Source organism: Neomonachus schauinslandi, chromosome 1 (assembly GCF_002201575.2).
Source record: "Neomonachus schauinslandi chromosome 1, ASM220157v2, whole genome shotgun sequence".
Classification (NCBI taxonomy): Eukaryota; Metazoa; Chordata; class Mammalia; order Carnivora; family Phocidae; genus Neomonachus; species Neomonachus schauinslandi.
The window spans coordinates 207,610,369-207,622,080 of record NC_058403.1 but is presented as its reverse complement, the minus strand read 5'-3'; the positions used below and the strand labels follow the sequence as shown (position 1 = coordinate 207,622,080).

Below are 11,712 nucleotides of genomic sequence, written 5' to 3'. Positions count from 1 at the left end.
GTCAGGGCAATGTCTGTGGGGGCTCACTGCCAATTACTAGGGGCCCAGATGAGTGCCCCCAGGCATTCCTAGCCAACAGCATCACTATTACAGGCTGAGACTGACACAAAACAGGTATGCCTCTATTTTAGTCCATTAGGGAGAAAACGTCATTCCTCCGCCTTTCCATGTCCAAGGAGGGCATATGTCTGCTGAAGCGACCTCTGCACGTACACACCCATACTCTATATCTCACTAGCAGGTTTGGAAGAAAGAACTGAGCGTCTTCAAATCTCACCCTTTCTCTCTCCCTTTGGGAGTCTGTGAGACTCCAGAGAAGGGCTAGTTTGATCAGGCTGGGGCCATACGGTAAGCATCCAGAGGAGCTTTGTGGTTGACCAGCTGACCGTGCCCAAGTACATTTGACAAATGCAGCAGTAAAACATCATAAGGCCAACGGGCGATGCAGAGCCAAACCGGCGTGCTTCAATCCAGGTTTTGTTATTCATGAAGCTGATGTTTCCATCTCTAACTCCCGTGATTGGTCTCAAACTCAGAAGGGAGATTAAGAGATGTCATTGATTAGGGCGTGCGGCTGGCTCAGTTGGAAGAGCGTGTGACTCTTGATCTCGGGTTCATGAGTTTGAGCCCCACGTTGGGTCCAGCGATTACTTAAAAAAATAAATAAACTTAAAAACAAAAAACAAAAAACAAGTAATGTCTTTGGTTTTTCTCCAAAGTCCCAATAGTAGACAAAATTCTATAAGATTATAAATCTAACTTCTCACAGTGATTTCCTCTGGGACCTAGGATTAGAAAGAGGTTCACTTTCTATAATTTTTAAATAAGATTTTATTTATTTAATAAATAAAAGAAGAGAGAGCACAAGTGGGAGGAGGGGCTGGAGGGGAGAAGCAGACTCCCTGTTGAGCAGGGAGCCCTATGCAGGGCTCACTTGATCCCAGGACCCTGAGATCATGACCTGAGCCAAATTCAGATGCATAACCAACTGAGCCACCCAGGTGCCCCTCACTTTCTATAATGTTAAAATTCTTTACAAACATGTTATTTTTTAATATCAGGAAAAATTATTTTAAGAAAAAACATATGTTTAAACACAAATATCCATCAAAAGATGAATGGGTAGTGGTGCCTGGGTGGCTCAGTCGGTTAAGTGTCTGCCTTCAACCCAGGCATGATCCCAGGGTCCTGGGATCAAGTCCCACGTCAGGCTCCTTGCTCGGCGGGGAGCCCACTTCTCCCTCTGCCTGCTGCTCCCCCTCCTTGTGCGCTCGCTCTCTCTCTCTCTCTCTGGCAAATAAATAAATAAAATATTTTTTTAGAAAAAGATGAATGGGTAACAAATTGTGCGATTATAACCATATGACAGATTACTACCCAGGAACAAAGTTTTGATTCCTACAAGAGCCTGGATGAATCTCAAAATCATTATGGTGAGTGAAAGAAAAGACCCCCCCACACACACGTACAAAGTATATATGATTCTACTTACATAAAATTCTAGGAAAATAAAAATAATCTATAGTGACAGAAAGCAGATCAGTATTTGTCTGGGAACAGGGATGGAGGGAGGGTTAAAAGGAGCCACAAGGAAACTTTAGGGAGTTATGGAAATATTTGTTATCTTGATGGTTTCACTTGTCAGAACTCATCAAATTATGCACCTAAATATGAGCTGTTTATTTATGTGAATCATACCTCAATAGAGCTCTTCATTGGGCTGCTGGAAGAAGTCCATGCATGAAGGACTGAGCATAGTACCTGACACAAAATAGATACTCAATTAAAGTTCGCTATTGTGATTATCCTTTACTTTCAATGGAGGGTGTATCAATCATGTTTTTTTATTTTCTATATTTTGTGATGCTTTGACACCTTAGGGCCTTGCAAACCTGGGTAAGGACCACCCCTCTGAGGGGTGTCCCTGAGCACACTTTCATATGCAAACCAACCAATCCAACTACCTCCTTGATCTCAGTCTTACACAGCAAACCAATATTCCCTCTGCCCTAAATCACCCCAGAGCCAAGTAACAGACAACTAGGGACCACCTCTAAAGCCTATAGCCCACCCAAAGTACTCAAACTAGCCAATTCTAAACTTGCTCAGCTTGCCTACCCACCCCTCAGAGCTAAGCTCAGGGAAGGGGTCACTAAAGTTGGGTGAGCCTGAAAGAAAGATACCACTAACCAGTGGCATGCTGAAGTCAGCTCATGCCAGATCAGGGGGGTCAATTGCTAAACTTGCAGGAATTTTGTGAGCCAGTTGTTAGACTGCTGGTAGCTTGAAACCAGCCATGATGGGATACTTACACCCCAGAAATGGGCAAACACTACAAATTAGGGCTCCCCCACCCCATCACTACTTGCTAGCGATGTCCATTGAACACTTCCATGTTTACCACTGCCTCCAATTTCATACCTGCTGCTCCATTTCTGCAGGAAAAGCAAGAGGAAGAAAGGAAGGAAACTTGTTTTCCTCCTCGAGCTGCTCCAGGTGGGGCATCAGCAGCCTACTCCAGGACCACCGGCAGAGCCCAGTGTAAGACTGGGATTGGCGACTCCATCATACTCCCGACAACAGACCTCAGGTCTCCAGGCACCCTTAAAAGAGATCTCTTTCCCTAACCTGAGACTTCTCCAGTCCCAACACCCCAGCCTGCATCAGTTTAGTCCCCCGGGTGCCCTGGGCTGGAGCTGCCAGGTTTGATGACAGCATGGGACAAGCAGACCCTAACCACGGCCCCACTGGGGGAGTACTCATACCATAGTCCTCATGTGGCCTGATGGGGAATTTCTGCCCCACCCGCTAGTGGGAAAGCATGGGAGAGACACCCAGGTCCTCTGGTAAGTGAGCTTGGAACAAGGAACCAAGAGTCCCAGCTCAGCCCTGTTTTCTCTTTTGGCTCTGCCCGCCACTGAGCAGGCAGGCTGGGCTGGTGGGCAGGTGGGGAACCTGTAGTCACACACGCCCTCCCACCCAGCTCAGATCAGAAGTAACACTCATCTCGAGGGCGGGCGCTCCTGCTCACTATCAGCCTGCCACCTGCTTTTTTCAAGTGGCTCAGACTTAGCAGGCAGGAAAAGAGTCGCTACTTACTGAACCCCTAAAACACGTGCCACCTGTGAGGACCCTCCAACTTCACGCCCTCAGCTGACTTCACTTTCTATTGCTCACCCCTTGTTTCCTCAGCCACATGATTCTTCCTGATCCTGAAAAATGTCAAGCTCATCCCCATCTCAGCGTCTTGGTCTTTTCTTTTTCCCAGCGCTTCCCAGAGTGGGTTCCTCATCACCTCTCGGGTCTCCAAACTTGAGCGGCTCATCCCGCCCACTCTACCAGACACAGGCACCTCCATCACGTGAGCCTGGTTTATTGTCTCTAAAACTAGTCCATCAATGCTTTCACCTGTTGATCGCCCAGCCTTCTACTCAGGGATTGTTTTGTTCACTGCTGTGGCCCCAGGGCTTAGAACACAGCCTGTGATAAAGTGGGCACTCAAGAAACGTTTGTTGAATAAGAAACCAAATGCTTTTTTGAAAAAAAAAAAATTATTTTTCTTTAATAGCAAAATAATATATATTGTGGAAAAATTGAAAAATACAGAATACCAAGTACTGAAAATACAACTTAGAACCTTCATTAACACTTTTGATTATCAAAGCCTAAGTCTTGATTGGCTTCTCATCATGTCCCTCGTGTGCAAGTAGGTGTATCAATGGTGTGTCGGTGTGTGGGTGCACATAGACAGTCTTTCCAGGCCTCCTAAGGGGCCTTGGCCCCTCAGGTCCCCCTAACTCCTAGCCCTACCCTTCTGCATCCATCCTGTTCCTGAGAACAACCCTTCATCAAGGACCCTTTTGGCCCAGGGCTGCTAAAGAGTTAAGGCTTTGCAACATAACCATGAGGTAGCTATGACCTTCCCCATTTCCAGATGTGGGGACGGGCCCTCCAGGAGGCTGGCTGATGCCACAGAGGCCAAAGAACTGGCAAACAGGGATTCCAATTGTCTGGAGGCCCCAAGGCCTCGGTTCTCTCTACCTGTGGCTTTCAGGCCCTGTCGGCCTGACTACAGGCCCTCTGCAAGGTGCCATTCAGAGGGTGTGGGGCTCCCCAATGAAAGCTGAGGTGGACGGGTGGTAGTCACATCCACCAGTCCATGGACTCTTTGGGGCAGGCCCTAACGATGACCATACAGTGGGGCAGTCCCCTACACAGGATCCTCTCAGCCTCCTGACCCTCCCACCCTAGCCCCTGCAGCTCAAGGACCCTGAGCTTGGGCATGGCGAGGCAGGAAGAGAGGATTTCAGCTGGGGAAGGCATTTCTGGGGTAATGAGAGGGCCTAGCAAGCACAGACTCTCCAGGGCTGGCATGCCCTCCAAGACCGACAGGCCAGGGGCAGAGAGGCCCCTCACGGTCAGCCGGATCTTCCGCACATCTCGGAGGTGGCGGCTGATGGCCAGGAGGGTGCTGTCAGCTGAGAGGGTACAACCTAGCACCTCCAGCCTCTGCAGGTAGCTCAGCTCCTGGAGGCCCGCATCCAGCCCTGTCTCTGTCACACGGTAGGTGCCGCCGAGCACCAGTGACCGCAGGGCACGAAAGCGTGTCAGGCCCTGCAGGTGCTCGTCTCGGAAGGCAGGGACACGGTCCAGCACAATGCACTCGAGCAAGGGCAGCACGGTGGGGTCCTGCTCCTTGAGGAGCCAGGCCATGGAGATCTCACAGCTGTGCAGCTCCAGGGTCCTCAGAGTGCAGGGCAGGCTGGTGATGGGCACCATGCTCAGGTCAGCCACATGTAGGCAGAGGCGCTTCAGGTTGGGGCATTTCTGGCCCAAGGCCCTCATCAAGGCGGGGGACAACTGGGGGGCCTGGGAGCCTGAGAACAGGTAGCCACCCATCCGCAAGGAATGGAGCCGGGATGCCATGTACCGGCGAAGGAGGTGCCACATGACTTTAGGCCGCATCTGTAAGAGCCAGAGATGGGGGTGACAGGGTGAGGGATATGGAGAATATTCCAAGGGCCCTGCCTGCCTGGAGACAGACAAGCCCCAGCTGGGGCTCTAGTGCTCCCCTGGACTTCTGCCCTTCCCCTGCCAGCCACATCTGACCCTGCATCTCCCATTCATTTTGATTTCTAGGTTTGAACAAAAGGAATGGGGGAAAAGAGATGATCAGAATAGATCTGTCTTTAGCAACAGAGTGGATTCCCATTATCTGGAGTAAGTAAGAAAGCAAAGCCACTCACCAGCATTTTATCCCTTTCTTAATGACCACCGCCAGTAGAAGTAAGCAACACAAAACCAAGCTGAAAAAGCCTAGAACTGCCTAGAGTAAATTAGACCTGTGTTTAAAAAATCATCATCGGGCGCCTGGGTGGCTCAGTTGGTTAAGCGACTGCCTTCGGCTCAGGTCATGATCCTGGAGTCCCTGGATCGAGTCCCGCATCGGGCTCTCTGCTTGGCAGGGAGCCTGCTTCTCCCTCTGACCCTCCCCCCTCTCATGTGCTCTCTCCCTCTCTCTCATTCTCTCTGTCTCAAATAAATAAATAAAATCTTTAAAAAAAAAAATCATCATCATCGGGGCGCCTGGGTGGCTCAGTCGTTAAGCGTCTGCCTTCGGCTCAGGTCATGATCCCAGGGTCCTGGGATCGAGCCCCGCATCGGGCTCCCTGCTCCGCGGGAAGCCTGCTTCTCCCTCTCCCACTCCCACTGCTTGTGTTCCCTCTCTCACTGCCTCTCTCTGTCAAAGAAATAAATAAAATCTTTAAAAAAAAAAAATTAAAAAAAATAAAAAAAATAAATCATCATCATCATCATCACAACCTGGTAACAGTGAAAGCTGCAAAAATTAACCCTGGAAAGTTAATTACTAGAAAACAAAAATGTAACTGGAAGCACTGTGCATTTTAATGTAGGTACATTTTACCTTTTAAAAAAAAGAAAAAAGAAACTGCATAATGTAAAATTTGTGCATAGCATAAAACCTGGGAGGTTGTTAGAAATTCAGAATCTGGGGCCCCATCCAGTTCACTGAATCAGAATCAGCATTTTAACAAGATCCTTGGGTGATTCATATACACAGGCAAGTTTGAGACACTCCTTTACAACACTGTTTATAATAGTAAAAAGCTGGAAATAACTAAATGTCTGTCAACAGGAAAATAGAGAAATTGTGGTATACTCATTTAACAAGTTAAAAGGAACGAACAAGATTTACATGTCTCAGTTAAAATAAATCTCAAAAGCAGTATTGTGTGAATAAAGCCGGTTGCGGGTGGATGTACAGTAAATAGCATTTAATTACCTAAATAGAATACCATTATTTAAATTTTAGAAACACATTAAAAAAACTATATATTGCTTCTCGGCACTCATGCAGGAAGTAAATAAAAACGTGATCGGAAGACTACAGATCCATTTTATAATAGTGGTTACCTCTGAGGAGGGTTTCAAATAATGCAACGAATATATCTATAAATGTTGTGTGCGTATATGTCTACATAAACCTTTGCATGTATGTTTCACATAATCTGCAGCAAAAATGACCGAAGGTCAAAATGGGTTAAATCTAGGTGATGAGTACATAGTTGTTTCAGATTATTACCCTCTACACATTTCTATATATATTTGAAACAGTTCAAACTAAAACAAGAAAAATAAATACGATGCAAATGGGAAAAAGTTTAAAAGGCTCGGTTGCACTACTCAGGGAATAAATTCTGGAAATTAAGTTGAATCTGGAAAATGATTCCTCCAGGAAAACTCATTAATAGATAATGTAAGCAACTAACATTTGTCCTAGGCTCACTCTACGCCAGACTCGGCTCTAAGCCTTTCCCTGCACGAGCTCGGTTATCCCCATTTTGGAGATGCGGAAACAGGCGGCGGAGCAGGTAAGCCACGGTGCCGGGGTGCGCCCGGGACTGCCAGGCTCGAAATCCAGGGAGCGAGGGGGTGGGGCTCGCGGCCCAGACTCCCGACCGCGGCCCAGGCCCGCCCGGTCGGCCCCGCGTACCGTGTACAGCGTCAGGTCGACATGTCGCCAGAGCCACCGGTCGTCCACCAGCCTCTTCCAGCCGTGACAAACCCTGGGGGAGGGGACCCGCCGTTAGAACAACCCCGGCCCCGCGGGAACCGGATCCGCATCTCAGGGGAAGCCCCACCCCCGCCCGACCGTCCCCTCCCCCACCCCGCGGGGCGGGGCCGCACCTGGAGATGCGGATCCGGTCCCGGACCGGGAGGTAAGAGAAGATCTCCAACAGGACTGAGTCCGGCAGGTCGGCCAAAGTCGCCATGATCCGCCGACACGCACTTCCGCTTGCGGCTGAGGGGATTCGGGATCTCGCCCCGGGGGTGCCAGCGGGTGGCGGGGGTGCCGGCAGGGCGGTGGCCGCCGCCTCCGACGGCGGGCGGAGAGTTTCAGCTTTCCTCCGGCGGGGACATGGTCGGGTCCCGGCGACCTGGACCGAGCGCGGAGGATGGTCCTAGGAACCAAGCCCTAGCACGGAAGGCGTGGCTGAGGCTCTGACGCGACCCGGAGGCGGGGTTAGGGGCGCGGACCAAGTCCGGAAGGCGCGGCGGGGGCGGTGACGAGGGACCCCAGGGCGGTGACGGGAGACCCAGGGAGGTGTTCGGGTCGAGGACGAGGCCCAGGAGCGGGATTAAGGGCTAGTACGAGGCTGGGGGCGGGGCTAAGGGCGGGGACTAGGGTGGGGGCGGGGCTAAGGGCGGGGAGGAGGCTCGTGGGGCCGGACTGAGGACCGGGATCGAGCCGGGGAAAGGTAGCTCTGGCGGGGACGGGCGGGGACTAGGGCGGTGACGAGCGGCCCGGGGGCGGGACTGGGGGCGGTGACAGGCCTGGGAGCGCGGCAAGCGTTGGGAGGGCGGGGCTTCAGGCCCCAGGACCCAGCCCGGAAGGCGGCGTAGGAGCGCGCTAACGCGGGACAACCGGCAGTTGTCGTAAGGGAGAGCGAGGCCCTAACTTTTTTACTTAATAACGCTTTTTGATGCCTATGAACAAGAATAAATTTGTAGAACCGAAGTAGCTTGTTAACAAAGGGCGTGTTCAATTTTTCGGTTTGATAATGCCAAATTGTTCTGCATAGAGGCTGAGTTGACACTCCCACCAAATATATACGCCTCATTTGTTTTTTAAAAGATTTTATTTTTATTTTTTTTATTTTTTTATTTATTTTTTTTTTTAAAGATTTTATTATTGAGAGAGCACATGAGCAGGGGTTGGGGGAGAGGGGCAGAGGGAGAGGGAGAAGCAGGGTCTCCACTGAACAGGGAGCCCGATGCGGGGCTCGATCCCAGGACCCCGGGATCATAACCTGAGCCGAAGGCAGACGCTTAACGACTGAGCCACCCAGGCGCCCCTAAAAGATTTTATTTTTAAGTAATCTCTACACCCAACCTGGTCTTGAACTTACAACTTAGAGATCAAGAGTCGCATATTCTACCCACTGAGCCAGTCAGGCGCCCCATATCTTTTTTTTTTTTAAGATTTTATTTTCAGGTAATCTCTACCTGTGGCTGGAACCCACAACCAAGATCAAGGGTCGCATGCTGCATAGACTGAGCCAGCAAGGTACCCCCATCACTCATTTTTAAATTAGCAATTCATTAAAAAATTATCAATTAATAAAAACTGAAATTTATTCAACATTCCTGTATTGATGAGTATTCAAGTTGTTTCCAGATTTTTTTTTTAAGATTTTATTTATTTGACAGACACAGCGAGAGCAGGAACACAAGCAGCGGGAGTGGGAGAGGGAGAGCAGGCCTCTCGCAGAGCAGGGAGCCCGATGAGGGACTCCATCCCAGGACCCTGGGATCATGACCTGAGCCGAAGGCAGCGGCTTAACGACTGAGCCACGCCGGCGCCCGTTTCCAGATGTTACCACAAACAATATTTGAGCTAAACATTTATATATATATAATAAGCATTTATATATAAGCATTTATATATTATATATATAAGCACTTGTATATAAAAGCATTTATAGATATCTCACGTTTTTTCTACTGAACAAATAGAAATATATATATATCTTTCATGTTTTTTTCTTTTTTTAAAGATTTTATTTATTTATTTGTCAGAGAGAGAGCGAGCACAAGCAGGGGAAGTGGCAGGCAGAGGGAGAAGCAGGGTCCCGGCTGAGCAAGGAGCCCCATGCAGGACTTGATCCCAGGATCCCAGGGAAGGCAGACACTTAACCCACTGAGCCACCCAGGTGTCCCTCTCACATGTTTTTTTCTATTGGATAAATAACTAGGAACCGGTTTGATGGGTCAAAGGACATGTGAAGTTTAATTTTGAGGTTTTGCTAAATCACACCCCCAAGAGCCCATAACAGCAATAAATGTTTTCAATACACACACACACACACACACACACGGAGGCAGGATTTGGAGATGTTTAAAACTGTCTTAAAAAGAAATGGAAAACTCATTAAGATGTATACATTAAATGTGTGCAACTTTTGTATATCAACTATACCTCAGTAAAGCTAAAAAAAAAAATACATCTGTATGCTTGTGCTTATCCATAAATAAATAGAAAGTAAAACACCAGGGCTTTCATCTATCAGATTAAAAAAGATGAAGGAGTGCCTAGGTGGCTCAGTCAGTTAAGCCAGCTCAGGTCATGATCTCAGGGACCTGGGATGGAGCGAGCCCTGTAGAGGGCTCCCCACTCAGCGGTGAGTCTGCTTCTCCCTCTCCATCTGCTCCTCCCCCCTGCTCATGCTCTCTCTCAAATAAATAATAAATAAAAATTTTAAAAACAAAAGAAAACAAAACAAAAGATGAAGAAGCTGGAAAATATCCACACTGGCCTTGGTGTGAGGAAACAGACCCTTCCAACCCTGCAGAAGGGGCAGAATTGATTCAAACTCTTTGAAGGCAGTTTAGCAATATAAGATTGCAGCCTCTGTTGGGCCCAACAATCCCTCGTGTAGGATCTCAAATCGTTTAAAAAAAAAAAAAATGACGTAGGTCTTTCAGTGCTGTTTGAACAATCTCCAGGATACTGTTTGGTTTAAAAAGCAGAAGATGTAGAGATCAGTGAATATAGTTTGATCTCACTGGAAATACATACATCTCCAAAAAATGCACACACGATTTATTATGTGTTTCACTCTTCATACACGAAGGCCTGTATAAAAACTAAAACATTCATAGGGAGCCTGGATGGCTCAGTTGGTGGAGCATGTGACTCTTGATCTCAGGGTTGTGAATTCAAGCCCCACATTGGGTGTAGAGATTACTTTAAAAATAAATAAATAAAAAATCTTAAAAAACAAAACCAAAAAACCCTAAGTCATTTGTTTCTGCCCTTTGACATAAAATACTGTATGTTACTTGAAAATACAAAGTCTCTATCTCTATTGAAATGTGTTAATGTCTGAAAAGTTTTATCATTTTCTTGGGAGGCTCCATATCAGATGTTTGAAGCAGGAACTATCTCCAGAAAATGGCAACTTTTAATGGTAGTTGTCCCTGGGGAGGGCAGGGATCTGAAGGCAAGGATACTTTATGCTGCCATATATATACTTTTATACTGCCTGAATTTTTACCATGTGTAATTGTTACCTTAAAAAAGAGTAAGTTCCGGGTGCCTGGGTGGCTCAGTTGGTTAAGCGACTGCCTTCGGCTCAGGTCATGATCCTGGAGTCCCGGGATCGAGTCCCGCATCGGGCTCCCTGCTTGGCAGGGAGTCTGCTTCTCCCTCTGACCCTCCTCCCTCTCATGCTCTCTGTCTCTCATTCTCTCTCTCTCTCAAATAAATAAATAAAATCTTTAAAAAAAAAAAAAAAGAGGGGCACCTGGGTGGCTCAGTTGGTTGAGCGACTGCCTTCGGCTCAGGTCATGATCCCAAGGTCCTGGGATCGAGTCCCACGTCGGGCTCCCTGCTCAGCGGGAAGCCTGCTTCTCCCTCTCCCACTCCCCCTGCTTGTGTTCCCGCTCTCGCTGTGTCTCTCTCTGTCAAATAAATAAATAAAATCTTAAAAAAAAAAAAAAGAGTAAGTTCCAAATGTTTATTTATTTTTTTTTAGATTTTATTTATTTATTTGACAGAGAGAGACACAGCGAGAGAGGGAACACAAGCAGGGGGGGTGGGAGAGGGAGAAGCAGGCTTCCTGTTGAGCAGGAGCCCGATGCGGGGCTTGGTCCCAGGACACCGGGATCACGACCTGAGCCGAAGGCAGACACTCAACGACTGAGCCACCCAAATGTTTATTAATCAATCAAACCCCTTTAATGTTCTCCCTCAAACAAGAGCACAGAAAAAACTGCTTCATGCTTTGGCAGCCATCCTGCAACTGTGGAAAGACCAAAAGAATCCCACAGAGGTCAAGTCACTTGCCAGGGCCACAGGCCCAGATCTGATGCCACAGCGTACCCCGCTACCACACTACCCATGGTCTTGAGTCCTTCTGTAAAGCCTATGCCATCCTATGTGGGGGATGCCTTCTTTGCTCCCAGCGCCTTGGGCTTCCCCCTCACAGCACTGTACTGAAGACCACTTCACTTGTCTTATTCTTCTATCAGACTGAATTCCGGGGTGGTGGGTCAGCCTTGGTCACCGCTGTATCTCCAAGGCCTGCTGACAGGATGAGATGTTGGGAGAAGGAAATTCCAGAGCAATTCTCTCCACTCCTAAGATTATTTCCCCTCTGGTGATTCCTAGGTAGGGCGATTGGGGTT

General features: G+C 48.2%; 1 protein-coding gene across 2 annotated transcripts; it reads right to left on the bottom strand.

The window, feature by feature from the left end:
- Window positions 1-3,530: 3,530 nt before the first annotated feature.
- Window positions 3,531-7,497, bottom strand: FBXL12 (F-box and leucine rich repeat protein 12). 2 transcript variants are annotated; one of them, XM_021705358.1, is made up of 3 exons: window positions 7,210-7,497; window positions 7,016-7,088; window positions 3,531-4,965 (listed from the first exon to the last, which is right to left on the bottom strand). In XM_021705358.1, the coding sequence occupies exons 1-3, from the start codon at window positions 7,293-7,295 to the stop codon at window positions 4,144-4,146; spliced, it is 981 nt and encodes a 326-aa protein (XP_021561033.1). In that variant the 5' UTR covers window positions 7,296-7,497; the 3' UTR covers window positions 3,531-4,143. The 2 variants fall into 2 exon arrangements, with proteins under 2 accessions (XP_021561033.1, XP_044774044.1); XM_044918109.1 differs by lacking the exon at window positions 7,016-7,088 and having other exon boundaries at window positions 3,561-4,965; window positions 7,236-7,497.
- Window positions 7,498-11,712: the final 4,215 nt, after the last annotated feature.

What these genes read in the sequence shown, in the direction of transcription:
- FBXL12 (XM_021705358.1), bottom strand. Translation starts at nt 7,295, where the DNA reads ATGGCGACTTTGGCCGACCTGCCGGACTCAGTCCTGTTGGAGATCTTC. An exon ending in GACCGGATCCGCATCTCCAG is followed by an intron (nt 7,089 to 7,209) that starts GTGCGGCCCCGC and finishes CCCCTCCCCCAG; the next exon opens with GGTTTGTCACGGCTGGAAGA. An exon ending in TCGACCTGACGCTGTACACG is followed by an intron (nt 4,966 to 7,015) that starts GTACGCGGGGCC and finishes TGGCTCTTACAG; the next exon opens with ATGCGGCCTAAAGTCATGTG.